General features: G+C 25.5%; 4 protein-coding genes across 7 annotated transcripts; 2 read left to right on the top strand and 2 right to left on the bottom strand.

Annotated features, from left to right (window-relative positions):
• The first annotated feature begins 63 nt into the window (after nucleotides 1-63).
• LOC124956225 (high mobility group protein 20A) lies at nucleotides 64-3,333 on the top strand. Of its 2 annotated transcripts, none has more exons than XM_047511736.1 (8): nucleotides 64-290; nucleotides 449-645; nucleotides 754-937; nucleotides 1,007-1,121; nucleotides 1,190-1,354; nucleotides 1,500-1,581; nucleotides 1,701-1,916; nucleotides 2,021-3,333. In XM_047511736.1, the coding sequence occupies exons 2-8, from the start codon at nucleotides 555-557 to the stop codon at nucleotides 2,155-2,157; spliced, it is 990 nt and encodes a 329-aa protein (XP_047367692.1). In that variant the 5' UTR covers nucleotides 64-290; nucleotides 449-554; the 3' UTR covers nucleotides 2,158-3,333. The 2 variants fall into 2 exon arrangements, with proteins under 2 accessions (XP_047367692.1, XP_047367697.1); XM_047511741.1 differs by having other exon boundaries at nucleotides 64-298.
• LOC124956145 (protein MMS22-like) lies at nucleotides 2,544-8,879 on the bottom strand. Of its 2 annotated transcripts, XM_047511583.1 has the most exons (20): nucleotides 7,768-8,879; nucleotides 7,421-7,640; nucleotides 7,209-7,340; nucleotides 6,989-7,142; nucleotides 6,741-6,926; nucleotides 6,562-6,675; nucleotides 6,266-6,475; nucleotides 5,905-6,152; nucleotides 5,738-5,838; nucleotides 5,470-5,645; nucleotides 5,220-5,378; nucleotides 4,906-5,149; nucleotides 4,577-4,805; nucleotides 4,391-4,487; nucleotides 4,115-4,309; nucleotides 3,821-3,994; nucleotides 3,362-3,721; nucleotides 3,076-3,278; nucleotides 2,816-3,004; nucleotides 2,544-2,726 (listed from the first exon to the last, which is right to left on the bottom strand). In XM_047511583.1, the coding sequence occupies exons 2-20, from the start codon at nucleotides 7,633-7,635 to the stop codon at nucleotides 2,672-2,674; spliced, it is 3,441 nt and encodes a 1,146-aa protein (XP_047367539.1). In that variant the 5' UTR covers nucleotides 7,636-7,640; nucleotides 7,768-8,879; the 3' UTR covers nucleotides 2,544-2,671. The 2 variants fall into 2 exon arrangements, with proteins under 2 accessions (XP_047367539.1, XP_047367548.1); XM_047511592.1 differs by lacking the exon at nucleotides 7,768-8,879 and having other exon boundaries at nucleotides 7,229-7,340; nucleotides 7,421-7,436.
• On the top strand, nucleotides 7,924-11,547 carry LOC124956201 (conserved oligomeric Golgi complex subunit 5). Of its 2 annotated transcripts, none has more exons than XM_047511696.1 (14): nucleotides 7,924-8,098; nucleotides 8,176-8,268; nucleotides 8,368-8,492; nucleotides 8,572-8,749; nucleotides 8,879-9,021; nucleotides 9,119-9,385; nucleotides 9,470-9,590; nucleotides 9,656-9,773; nucleotides 9,862-10,002; nucleotides 10,077-10,460; nucleotides 10,531-10,656; nucleotides 10,729-10,837; nucleotides 10,915-11,136; nucleotides 11,235-11,547. In XM_047511696.1, the coding sequence occupies exons 1-14, from the start codon at nucleotides 8,056-8,058 to the stop codon at nucleotides 11,442-11,444; spliced, it is 2,280 nt and encodes a 759-aa protein (XP_047367652.1). In that variant the 5' UTR covers nucleotides 7,924-8,055; the 3' UTR covers nucleotides 11,445-11,547. The 2 variants fall into 2 exon arrangements, with proteins under 2 accessions (XP_047367652.1, XP_047367643.1); XM_047511687.1 differs by having other exon boundaries at nucleotides 8,572-8,791.
• A 28-nt stretch (nucleotides 11,548-11,575) lies between these two features.
• Nucleotides 11,576-12,466, bottom strand: LOC124956235. Its single transcript, XM_047511754.1, has 3 exons — nucleotides 12,102-12,466; nucleotides 11,812-12,034; nucleotides 11,576-11,738 (listed from the first exon to the last, which is right to left on the bottom strand). The coding sequence occupies exons 1-3, from the start codon at nucleotides 12,347-12,349 to the stop codon at nucleotides 11,598-11,600; spliced, it is 612 nt and encodes a 203-aa protein (XP_047367710.1). The 5' UTR covers nucleotides 12,350-12,466; the 3' UTR covers nucleotides 11,576-11,597.
• Nucleotides 12,467-13,112: the final 646 nt, after the last annotated feature.

Raw genomic sequence — 13,112 nt, 5'->3', positions numbered from 1 at the left:
CAGACTTGTAACAATTTAAAATAAAAATATTTAACATAAATACTTTGGATAATATATTAGAATGTTGGCTATACTGTATGGAATGAATAATGACGCGGCGCGACAATTTTGACGCGATACGATCAGTAAATTTAAAGTATTTCTGTTTTTAACGTGAACATTTCTTAAGAATATATACTTTTTATCATTAACAATATTTGTGAGATCATTTTATTTTAAATGTCGTTTGATGCAGGATTACTTTTAAATAATGAAATGATATATGTTTCTATGGCATAACCTAATAAATGGTTTGTATGTAAGTTATACTAAAGTAGTGTATGAATATAAAGTGATTAATGTATACACAACTACTCTTGTTCTGTGATTATATATCCGTGTCATGTGTACACATATATATTGAAAAATTCTCCTTTATTATTTTTATTTTATTGTGATGTTAAAACAGCATGAAACAAACGATACTGTTCTAAACAGTCATCACCTGAAAGAAGGAAATTAATAAAACATTTATCGACGATATAACATCTATCAATGAGAATATTTTCAACAAAATGAGTGAAACGATTGTAACAAATGAAATTTCTGAGAGTAACGGTGGAACAGAACAACCGACTTACAATGGAGAAACTGAAGAACATGCCAGTAATTGTTTTATTTTAATTGTATTCAATAACTTATGTATTTATTTATTAAGATTATTTATTTAAAATTATTATGTACATTTATATGTCAAATTATTATGTATATCAGACAAATCACCAGGGAGTGCAGAAGATAAAGCACCTGATTCATTATGCGATAATAGTGTTAAAAAAAATACTGCCATCATTGGTACTGGAAATAGTAATGTCAATGTTACTAATAGAGCAAAAAAACGTAAAAAAACTCCAAGAGATGCTACAGCTCCAAAACAACCTCTTACTGGTTACTTTAGGTAATATAATATCAATCACTTCTAGAAATGTTATCAAAGACTATTTACCTTATTTACTGATTTATATAGATTCTTAAATGATCGGAGAGAAAAAGTAAGAAGTGACAATCCAACTTTATCATTTGCTGAGATCACAAAACTTCTTGCTTCAGAATGGAGTACATTACCAGCAGATCAAAAACAGGTTAGAATATTATTCTTTTGACCTTAAAAAACTAAACATTCATTTTACAAGCAAGATATTGTTTATAGCAATACTTAGATGCAGCTGAACAAGATAAAGAACGATATAATCGTGAATTTAGTGATTATAAACAAACAGAGGCATACCGTATTTTTTCTGAGAAACAGTCTTCAGAGAAACATACTGAAAACAAAAAAGAACGGAATGGAACAGATATAAATACTGAACAAAATGTGAGTATTTACTAAAATTGTATGCAATTCTGTATATTTACTAAATTTACTAAGATTGTATGTAGTTCTTAATGTATAGATATGTCTCCAAGATAACAATAAGAATTGTATTTGTAAAAAAGACTTAAAAAATATTATTATCTAGGACGTGCAACAAGACAAGGACAATGATTTCACAGGTTTTGATATTCCCATTTTTACAGAAGAATTTTTAGATCACAATAAAGGTAAATAGTATAGATTGAATTATACATATATTACCAATATATTATAAAATATACAATTTTATACATATTTGCCTGCGTCTATGTTGCACATGCATCAATATCTTTTTACTGTTAACTAGCATGTGAAGCTGAATTAAGGCAATTAAGAAAAGCTACATCAGATTATGAAGCACAAAATGCTGTACTACAACGACATGTGGATAGCTTATATGCAGCTGTAAATCGTTTAGAATCTGAAACAAATCAACAACGTACAACAAATCAAGCATTACAACGCCATTTAGATTCTTTACGTGCACAATTAGCAGGGTGTTTTGCAACCATTCCTTTACCAGGTTATTATTTAATTAATCATTTCATTTGTCTAATATCATGGTATAAAAAATATATAGTAAAAATGATTAATAACAATGAATGATTGTTATTACATAAATTTTAGGTACACACGAAGGTGCAACATTACAAAATATTGATAATTATGTTGAAAGGCTTGAGTCATTGTTGAGTAGTAATACAGAACAAACATTACGTAATGCCGTTCGTAACGCTGTATCTCGATTAGAATTAATTGGATGACGATCGCCCCCCCGCGCTACAACTACACCATTAAAACATCATCGTTCAAGACATTCGCATCGAAAATAGCTGAAAGCATTATACGAACACAAAAAGTATATGTACTTCAGTTAATAATTTAGTTATTCCTTATAACTAATTTACATATTAAATGAAATTACTGTATATTATGTAAGAAATATTGTGTCGGTACTATAGTTCACTTATTATTATGGAATCTTACATACGATATTAGTCCCTTTTTTAGGTTGATTTTCTATCGCTAATATGTGTAAACAATTATGTTCAGGTTGTTTTAAGTTAATTATTTTCATTATTTTAACATAATGTAATAATTGCTATATTTGCAAATGTAAGTTATTAGATTTATCGTTTCAAAAAAAAAAAAAAAAAAAAAAAAAAAAAAAAAAAAAACAAAAAAAAGATATTAGAATAATCTATCTTTAAAATTGGTACAAAATTTAAATAGTTCTAATTGTACTACTTACTATTTATTAATAAATTTTCAATCTTATTACTGCTTATTTTCCATGTTCCGTATGAAATTTTGAAATTGGTTCCATGTATATCTGAAAAAAATACATTTAATAGGAATATATTGAAATATAAAAGTCATATCACAATATAGTTTAGAAAAAAATATGATTTCAATTTTTACCTTAAAGATGCAGCATTAGGACGTTTATATTTTTCAAGATCAATTATAATAGATTCGATTTGTGGAAGTAAAACCTTTATAACACCAATCTTTAAAGATGCAATTGAACGCATAAATTCAAACAAAGACTGAGGATATGTTGTAAGATACCTCTGTATAATATCAGATAAGATGTTCATCAATTTTTCTCTGTAAATAAAAATGAAATTTGGGGTTATCATTTAATATAACTTCATTATAATTAAATAATAGATTTATACCTTATAAAAGCATTCTCCTTATAATAATGATTCGTGAAAATGCTATTCATGAAATCAATAGCATGATGTTTATGTGGATGATGATCATGGACTTTTAAATAAGAAGTAATGATATGAGGTACGCAAATTGTTACAATTAGTTCTATTATGTTAATTGGATACATTTTACCTCCTTTTAATAAAGTTTTCAAGAGTAATGATACCTACAAAATGAAGAGTTATGAATAATGTAATTAGATAAAATAATTTTATTAATAATCTCTTAGAAATTTTAATATATACATACCAAATGATTATGCTTATGCATATTATTTTCAGACGATATTGTAAAAAACAATGTCATAAGCATTTCAAAAAGAAGATGTGAAAAATCTGCTTTCGCATCATGGAAACACTTCAGTAATGTATCAGATACTTTAAAATTTCCACTACTATCTTCTGTTATTAAAATCGAAATATATTGATCAAATAAGTTTCTAGTTAATACTTGTAATGAAATGTCACTTTTAATATTCAAAGATTCTAATCCAAGGATTATCATAGAAAATATTCTTTTACATAAGTTCTTGATATAACATTGAGGAGATTGTTCTGTTGGAAGGGCAATTTTATGTAATAAAACCTTCAACATGCTGTTTGGTTGATTCTATATATAAACAGGATATTCATTTATAATTATATTTATTAATTAGAAAACTACTAAGAATCACTAAAAAATTGTAGTTTTTTAAATATATTTTTATACCTTCACATAAAACATAGGTGAAGAACACAGAATTAATGTTCCTACACATCTATAAATCCAAAAAGCAAGCTCCGTTTCTTGAGATTCTTCTGTTATAGATGAGATTATCCATTTATCTATATTATTGAAATACGATCTGTACCTTATATCAAATTGTACTTTTTGTTGCTCATTCTAAAATATTAGAATGTACATATATATATATACTTCATATATTATTTTATATATATATATTACTTTAATAGTTAGAACACACAAATAATAATATTAACACAAAACTTACAATTAAATTACCTGTAGTGATTTTCGTTTTCTCATTGAAGACATTATAAATATTAATATAGCTTCTTTATTATTCTTGAATTCATTAAAATCCTGATCTGTAACAAAAATTTCTCTAATTTCATTCAATTGAGCTATATAATTTTGTAAAATTTGTATTTCTGTCCAATTTTCATCATATCCCAAAATAGAACATTTTATCCATGCCTACAAATTAATTTTCAAATATTTAAAATAAATATTATATTTCAGATAAAAATATAATATAAAATAAAATTTTATACTAACTTGTATAAATATAAGATCAAGATTTTTAATCTCTTTCTTTAAAAGGTGTATGTCTTCTTCTTTTTGAAGTATTAACATTAAATAATATCGTGTGATTCTAGAAAAAAATTTATAAAAATTTAATATTTATTTAAAAAATATATTCTATTATGATAATTTATATATATAAACAGAAAATAAAATTACCTTATATCTTTTACAATTAAAGATGTTGCAAAATGATGAAACAAGGATGCTGCGGAATGTTTGTACTTTTTTGCTAATCCTGGCTCTTTAAGAGCATTTAACGTAAAAGCAACTGCAAGTCTTGCAAGATCATGATAATGATCTCCCATAAGTAATGGATCAAAAGCAAGTTGTCGTACTCTACAAGCAACGTTAGACCACAAAGCATCTAGCATTTTAGAAACATATTCTGTAAATGAATTTGAATTAATTAATATATATTATAATATAATTAAAACATGACGATATAAAAGCCTAATTATTATTGAACATTTATATACACATAATACCTAAATTATTATTGAACATTTTCAAATAATTGCATTTTTTGAAAATGCAGATCAGAATTTTTATTACAGAATGTACTCTATTTTTTGAACATTCTAATAAATAACGATCGATCCAACCACCGATGAATAAATGTTCACCTAATTCCAATGTTGTGTCAGATGAAAAGATAATGTTTAATATATCAACAAAATTTATCATCATGGAACGAGACGTTTCATCTTTATGACAACTTATGATATTTACCTATTATAGAAATGAATAAATACAATAAATAATGAATATATTATATTATAACGTTTCATCCATCTATTACCGTTTCTGTAATGTTATTTATTACATGGGTGAAATTCAGTCTAAGTTCATTGAATAACAATAAGATAACTAATCTTCCTTTCCAAATTAAATTACATTTCCTGGCATTTTCATTATTGATATTGTGTACAGATGGTAAAAGATCAAGCATTACTGTAGACTATAAAGAATCATAAAATTTTGAATTATAAAAATATCAAAAATATAATAATAATAATAATAATAATAATAATATTCTTCATAAGACTTACTACATTTAGAGTATCTGCAGTTACAGCTAAGGTAAGAAACAGCGAAAGAAAATTATATAGACCTGTTTCAGAAAATTCTTGGACTTTACTTTTAGAAAATTTGGAATATACACGACCTTTGATTTGATTCCAATACTTTGTATCGTTACTATCATAATTTTTTTTTAAAAAGGACCCTACAAAAAATGTATATTTTTTATATATAAAATAGATATATATATATATATACAATATAATTATATATATAATTATATTAAATATTTTTTACCTAATAATCTTAAAAACATTCCATAACTAGACTCTTTCACTTGTTCAAAATTACCATCAATTCTGTCCTTAATATGTTTAAATATATCCATGGGAGTTTTTCTATCACAAAAAAGGATTTTTTTAAGAAGCTAAATAAGATGTATGATAATGAAATTAGTGATATACTTTTCAAGAGATAAAGTCCATGGACCAGATGTTTGTAATAAAAAAGGTTGATCTAATCTTTTATGGAAACAATCCCATAAAAGAGAAACAATTGGGATTCGTGATGGCCACCAATCTGTAATTAGGATACGTAATAATGGTATCATTACTTGCAATTCTTCATCTATTTCATCTCTTTCACCATCTTTTCCACCTTTAGAAACATAAGCTTTCAAAATTTTTTCAACTTGTTCATAGTTAAAACGAATCTGTAAAAAAGATTTAATGAATCAGTAAATTATATTAAAGCATTTGTTTATAAATACATTATTTGTATATATTGTACATAATTGCAAATTTATATTAAATTTATATACATTACCCGGGAACAATTAGTATGCAAATATATACCATCATTATTATAGCCATATAAAAGAGTAAAATGATATATCATCCAAATACAAAATAATTCAGGATTCTTGTAAGTAAGCAAAGAACATTCTGTGTCTTTATTCCAATAAATCAAACTGTTCTGATGTTTGCTTTCATCTAGCATAGTATTTATACAAAAGTTTATATGATCCCAAAATGACTAAAACCACATAAATGTGTTAATATATTAATATACAATAATTAAAAATTAATATGTTATTATTGTGCGAATAAAAAAATAATTACTGTGATTTGCATTCTATTTGCTAATTCATCAATAAAAATCTGAAGCATAAGCCATAGTTCTCGCATACAAGTACAACTGTATGGTGTTTTTTGACGTAAATCTGTTAAAGGAATCTAAGAAAATATAAATAATTTATATCAATATGAATTTTATACATTTTTTACATAAATTTTCTTACCCTTTCGAATATTTTACATGAAATATAAATAAGATCACTGATAATTAATCTATAAACATTTTCAATATCATCTATGCCAGATTCTTCAGAATATTGCCAATGTACATTACGCATATATATTAATGTTATATACAACCATCTTAAATCTAAATGAAGATGGTACAAATGAAATTCTGGTTGTACACACTAAAATAAAGCAACATAACATTAGTATATATTCAAAGAATTTAATTTTTCAAAATAATTACCTTATTGCCTAAGTTGGATGCAGCATAATGAAATATAGATTCTGGAATATCTCTTAGTCTGCCAAGAAATCTTTTTATAGTTGAAAATAATATATCTAAACCTTCTTCAATAGCAGGATTTATAATTCTCAGTTTATAATAATCCCATTTTATACTATAATAAAAAGAAAAGTTAAAATAGTACAATAAAAAAGGAAATTAATTTAAAAGAAAAATTTACCTATTCATGTATGTACGCACATATGAAATAAGTCGACATACTGCTTTTCTCATAGAAAAAAAATCTATACTATTAGTTACATCCAAAGTATGACCATAATTTTCGTATCTTTTGAATATCTTTAACTGCATTCTATTATAAAAAATATAATTTTATTATTATAAAATAACGAAGAAAAATAAATAACAAAATATGTTGATTTGATATCTTACTCCATGCATTTCACAAAGTGGTTAATATTTAATATGACAGTATTTGCAGGTACAATATTGTTGAAAAGTTCTATATCAACAGAATAGAAAGGATATTCTTCTGATGGAAAGAACACCTTATCCAATTCTCCGCTTAACAATAGACTTGTTTTATTTAATTGCCAATCATTCAAATTTACTTTTCCACAACAATTGAATGTTGTATCCAAATCCATTTTCTCTAAAAGAAATATATTGACTTAAGTACAAAAAACAATATGAAGTTTTATTTTAGTATACCTTTATAAAATTTAGATAATGTATAAATTATTTTATATATATATTTAAAATATGAATTTTATCCGTACAATATACAAAATTTTCACTTCTAATGGAATATTATATTGTTTTTAAAAAGGAAGAAAGCACAGAAATACTTTTATAGTCAGGTTGTAGATTTTGGCGGTTTTTGCATCAGCCATATTTATACGTAATTTGCGCATGCGTAAAACTTCTTTCCTCTGCTAAAATTTAACTTCCATTATATTGTATTGTCAGTTTATTCTACGTGGAAGTTGATGTAAACTTTAACATATATTGAAAAAATTTATCAAAATTAAAGGAATTAATTAATTTATGTATTATTGTGATTTAAAATGAGTGAAAAAATCTTGACTTTAGAAGTTATAGAAAATGACGGTGCGTGCTTTAAGTGTTTCGTATTTTGGATTATTTACATTTTTATAACCCAATACATTTGTTCATTTATTTTTTAGAATTCTTTAAACAATTCTTGAATGGTGATTTAAAGAATACAGAGATTGACAAAGTATTGTCAGTAGTTCAACAACTAAATAAATTAGGACAAGGTAAAGTATTTATTTAGTTGGTTCATTAAAATAAATTATCTTTATAACTGTATTTTATAACTAAACAAATTTTACTGTTCTGATTTTCTTACTTTTCAGCTATTGAAGTTTTACGATCTGAATTACAAAACCAAGTACTTGCAAATTATGAAGATTTGTTATCACAAGCAATATGGGTTGAAAAATTAGAAGATGTACTTTCAATAATGCAAGCTCATGTACAAGTAAGTAGAAAAATAATAAAATTAATGTAAAATGAAATTAAAAAAAAACGTTTTTTGTTAATTAAATATTATTTTCCAGAATTTGTTACTAGCTGTAGAACGTTTACGTGGGAAAATAATAGAACCATTTAATAGAATTGAAACTCAAGCAATAGTATTGTCACGTCTTCATGAAACATCTGATCTTTTACGAAGAGTAGCAAGAATGCAACATTTATCAAAACGTTTAGGTTCACAAATGACAAATGTTATTCAAGGTCCAGATATAATAAAAGTAGCAAATAATTTACACGAACTTGGTACTTTGGAGTTCAAATAATTTACTTTAATTTTTCTAATAAAAATAAATTACTATATTTATTAATTTTATATAAATTTATATACAGAGCAATTAATGACGGATACAGATTTAAATGGCTTAGATATAATTGCTGACGATCAACAAGCTGTTAAAGCTCATAGGGCAGTTGTGAAAAGAGTAGCTACTCATACATTAACTCAAGGTTTACAGACAATGGATAGAGTTAAGGTATGTAAAAAAAAAAAAAAAAAAAAAAAAATTATATATATATATATATTTTTATTTTATAGATCATGATATTGACTATGACATTTGTAACGAATAGGTCAGTACAGCTGTACAGGTATTTCAGAACTTAGGGATTGTAAATGAAGCAATAGAAATAACTATTGAAAATAATTTAGCCAATATCAAGAAAAATACCATAGAATCTTTTGATGTTCTCCTATCTAAAAGTCAAGATATAATAAAAAAAGTAGCTCCAGGTCGTGCTTCAACACCTACACCAGGAACGTCAGGGAATTTACGTACACGTATTTGGGAAAATCTTGAAAGACTTTTTCAAGACACTTTGTTTTTGCAGTGTATACAAGTAAAAGATAACTTAATTAGAATTAACATTATATATATATATATTCATATTCAGTAGTATTAAAGCAAATACTTGTTCATGTAGATCGAATTATTACAAAAAACATTGCTGGAAAATCATGCAAAAGAATTCAATAACTTATCTGAAACATTTTGGCTGAAAGTTAATCAACTATTGAGTGAAGTACTTATTGCACGTGCACAAGGTAAAGGTTTTTCTTGTTTTTTATTCGTATTTAAATAATGTTATAATTATATTAAAATTTTCTAGAATCATCACTTGTAAAACAGGCCTTGGAAGGAGAATATCCAAAATTCTTACGATTATTTTTAGACTTAAGTAAGCGCTTGAAGGATAGATCACAAAGTTTTGGTACTTATAACATTAAGTATGTAATTGTAAACAATTATTCTAATCTGATAAAGTCAAATTTTTCTTTTGTAATGTACATGATAAACAATTAATTTTTTGTGTAGTCGTAATGTTTTGTCATCATTTGAAAATGCATACCTTTCTCGTTCGGTATCTCGTCTCTTGGATCCTGTACACACCATGTTCTGTGGAACAAATCTACCAAATCAAGATGAAATTGATACTTTAATTCGCACTGTAACAAAGTATGTAATTATATATAATTTGAATATTACTTCTTACCAATAAGTTTATTAATTAACTTTTTTCTTATATTTAGTGAACTGAGTGTTTCACTTGTTGATGATTGTTTGTCCATTGTGGTGGCACGTAATGTGAGCAAATCTATACGACTATTTTGTTTAAAATGTGAACAAGGATTAATAACAGGTGGAGAAGCAAGCCAAGTTATTGATTCTCCTACAGCTGGACAACAAACCAATGTCACCTTAGCAAATTTATTACATTATCTTTCTAGTCAAATAAATCGTGTAATTGCCAACTTGTCATCTGGTTTACCAGTTGAAGGATCAACAATTATTTCATCAGCAATCAAGGAATCAGATGTATTAACAAAAAGTATACTTTCACCATTGTTAGCTTCCATCAGTGATGCAATCGAAAGTATTATTTTAACGATACATGATGACCCTGATTTTCGAGAGTGAGTTAAAATTATTTTCTCAATGAAACTCGTATATTTAACTAGACTTAAATTTATCCCGTTTTTATAGTGCAAACAGTCCTATTGGAAAAGATATTTCTTGTTCATTATACATGCGTGAATTACAAGGTTTTATTTTAAGATCTGTAAATACATTCCTTATCCCTTATAAAAATCAAGCAGTGGTCACTGAATGGTAAGAAGTTTTATTATAATTGTTATAATACAATATATTTTATTTTATTTCTTAACAAATTTAATTTTTAAGTTGTAAGACTGTAGCTTCAAGATGCATTGAATTATTTATGAGACATGCTTGTTTATTGAGGCCATTAACAGATTTTGGAAGAAAGAAATTAATTATGGATTTCACTCAGGTATGATATTTGTAATATCATTACAAATATTATTTAATAAGAAGCTTACTAAAATAAAAACATTGATTTATATTCAGATGGAGCTTGCTGTATCACCATTATGTGGTGGAGGTCAGTTAAGTTTGTTAGAACAACAACAATATAGAAGATTAAGAGCTTTAAAAGCATTACTATTACAAAAGCCAGAAGATATGGTACAAAAAGTTTTAGAAGATCCATCAGAAAATAGTGTACCGCCATCTCTTATCCTTCTACATTTATTTTCTGGTGCACCACCTGAATTATTGTCTCCACATCAGGTAAATTATTTAATTCTATAACCATCGCTTTATTATTTTTTAAGATAATTAGAAAAGTAATACGAATCTTTAAAAAATGTATATATTTTAATTTATAGAGTGCAGGTTGGTCTATTGGACGATTATCTCAGTGGATGGATAGTCATCCAGAAGAAAAGGATAGAATAGCTCTCAGTAAGGGGTCATTGGAACGTTATCAGTTAACTATACAACAAAATAATATTCCATCTTTCCATTCTTTGTTTCCGCTGATGACAAAATTAGCTAATTTATATGATCATTACGTAGAATTATTTACGAATTATTAAAGTAAGGTGTAAATGTGATTAAGATTTTATAAAAAATATGGAATTCATACTTCTACTGTACAAAAAAAAAACTACATTTTAATAATATGAAGTAAAAAACGAATAAGTATTGATTGCTTCTTCCTTACTGATTGCTTTCCCATTGACAGTATTTTATTTATAGACTTGTACCTTAGTTAAATACATTCCACATACTAATAGTATACTCAATATTATAGGTTTAAAATAAAAATTTTTGGTTACTTTTGGACCGATGTAAGATGGAGGAATCTTTAAAGGATTTTCTCGTTTTATCTATAATTAAAATATTAATACATTAATTATTACAATACCAGGTATAATATATAAAATTTCCTTTTTTGTTTACCTTCTTTGCAAGAGTTTTTAGTTGCAGAAGTCTTTTTTTTATATTTACAAGTTCCTTTTCAGTACTTTTAAGTGTATTTATATATTCAGATATTTGTGCATCATTGATAAACATATTTTCAAAAAAATGATTATTCACATTTTTTTTTATATAATGAAAAGTAGAAGTCATAATCATTATTTGATCAGCAACTTTACTCACACATGTAAGCCCATGATAAAATCTGAAAAAAAAATTTTTTTTTAATAGTATCTATTATACTAATAAATTATTATAAATTTTAAACATACGTGTAAGAAGAATCATATAAATATAAATGTAGGGACATCTTGTCCCATGGTTTACAATGAAATTGATTTAGAAATTCTAAAAGTCGATTTCTATGGACACTAATATTCATTTTTAAATTTATGAGATCTTCTTCAGTTAATTGCAAAAACATCTGTAACTTCATTTTTCTAAAAAACGCCATATAACAAGTTAGATTCAACTCTAACAAATACATATGTATATCATAGTCCACATGTTGATCTTCCATAGAAAATAATCTGTGAAATCGATATCTCCAATTATCATTTGAAAGTATTTCATATTTCAATGATTCATCAACTTTGCTGTCTAAAAATGATGAGATCTGAAATATTTATTAGATGAATTAGTATTTAAATAAAAAATTCTATATAATAATAGACCTGGTAATATCCTTTTAAATGCGCCACATTTTTAGCAGTATGATTCTCATTATTCATAATTGCGGTATCAGCTTTATTGTCCACAAGTAATTTTACTACTTCAATTTTTGCGCTTAGGACAGCATGAAATAAAGCCTGAAAAAAGTATGAAACATAAAATTACTATTTTAGGTACTTATTTCATATTATTATTAGACATGATGAATCATTTCATTTATAATTATTACAAAACTTACAGTATAACCTTGTTTATCTTCAGCATTAATATTTTTGGTATGTTTTATTAGTTCCCTTACAAGTTCTATTTTTCCTTTTCTACATGCGTACATTAAAGCTGTCATTCTATTAAAATATCGTAGTTTATTATTTTTATATATTTGATATTATTATAATTATTATTAAAAATTTTAGCATAGTCTATTTACTTTTGGTTATCAGTTGCATCTACATTTGATACTTCAATTAACAGAGATGAACAACCTGAATAATCTCTCATTTTTACACTTTCACATAATGCCATTAATGGTGTATATCCATCTGAATTGTATTATAAGAATTAAATTATAGTAAAAACGTAATCAAAAAGAAAAAATCATTTAATTAAAGAAT

The sequence above is a fragment of the Vespa velutina genome, chromosome 1, assembly GCF_912470025.1.
Source record: "Vespa velutina chromosome 1, iVesVel2.1, whole genome shotgun sequence".
NCBI lineage: Eukaryota > Metazoa > Arthropoda > Insecta > Hymenoptera > Vespidae > Vespa > Vespa velutina.
The sequence above is the reverse complement of the archived record's forward strand: the minus strand, read 5'-3'. Positions and strand labels throughout refer to the sequence as shown.

What these genes read in the sequence shown, in the direction of transcription:
- LOC124956225 (XM_047511736.1), top strand. Translation starts at nt 555, where the DNA reads ATGAGTGAAACGATTGTAACAAATGAAATTTCTGAGAGTAACGGTGGA. An exon ending in AGAAACTGAAGAACATGCCA is followed by an intron (nt 646 to 753) that starts GTAATTGTTTTA and finishes TATGTATATCAG; the next exon opens with ACAAATCACCAGGGAGTGCA. An exon ending in CCTCTTACTGGTTACTTTAG is followed by an intron (nt 938 to 1,006) that starts GTAATATAATAT and finishes TGATTTATATAG; the next exon opens with ATTCTTAAATGATCGGAGAG.
- LOC124956145 (XM_047511583.1), bottom strand. Translation starts at nt 7,635, where the DNA reads ATGGATTTGGATACAACATTCAATTGTTGTGGAAAAGTAAATTTGAAT. An exon ending in TTAATTGTAAAAGATATAAG is followed by an intron (nt 4,488 to 4,576) that starts GTAATTTTATTT and finishes ATTTTTTTCTAG; the next exon opens with AATCACACGATATTATTTAA. An exon ending in GAAAACGAAAATCACTACAG is followed by an intron (nt 3,995 to 4,114) that starts GTAATTTAATTG and finishes CTAATATTTTAG; the next exon opens with AATGAGCAACAAAAAGTACA.
- LOC124956201 (XM_047511687.1), top strand. Translation starts at nt 8,056, where the DNA reads ATGAGTGAAAAAATCTTGACTTTAGAAGTTATAGAAAATGACG. An exon ending in AAATAATTTACACGAACTTG is followed by an intron (nt 8,792 to 8,878) that starts GTACTTTGGAGT and finishes ATTTATATACAG; the next exon opens with AGCAATTAATGACGGATACA. An exon ending in TTTGGTACTTATAACATTAA is followed by an intron (nt 9,774 to 9,861) that starts GTATGTAATTGT and finishes TTTTTTGTGTAG; the next exon opens with TCGTAATGTTTTGTCATCAT.
- LOC124956235 (XM_047511754.1), bottom strand. Translation starts at nt 12,349, where the DNA reads ATGGAAGATCAACATGTGGACTATGATATACATATGTATTTGTTAGAG. An exon ending in TTATATGATTCTTCTTACAC is followed by an intron (nt 12,035 to 12,101) that starts GTATGTTTAAAA and finishes TTTTTTTTTCAG; the next exon opens with ATTTTATCATGGGCTTACAT. An exon ending in TAAAAACTCTTGCAAAGAAG is followed by an intron (nt 11,739 to 11,811) that starts GTAAACAAAAAA and finishes TTTTAATTATAG; the next exon opens with ATAAAACGAGAAAATCCTTT.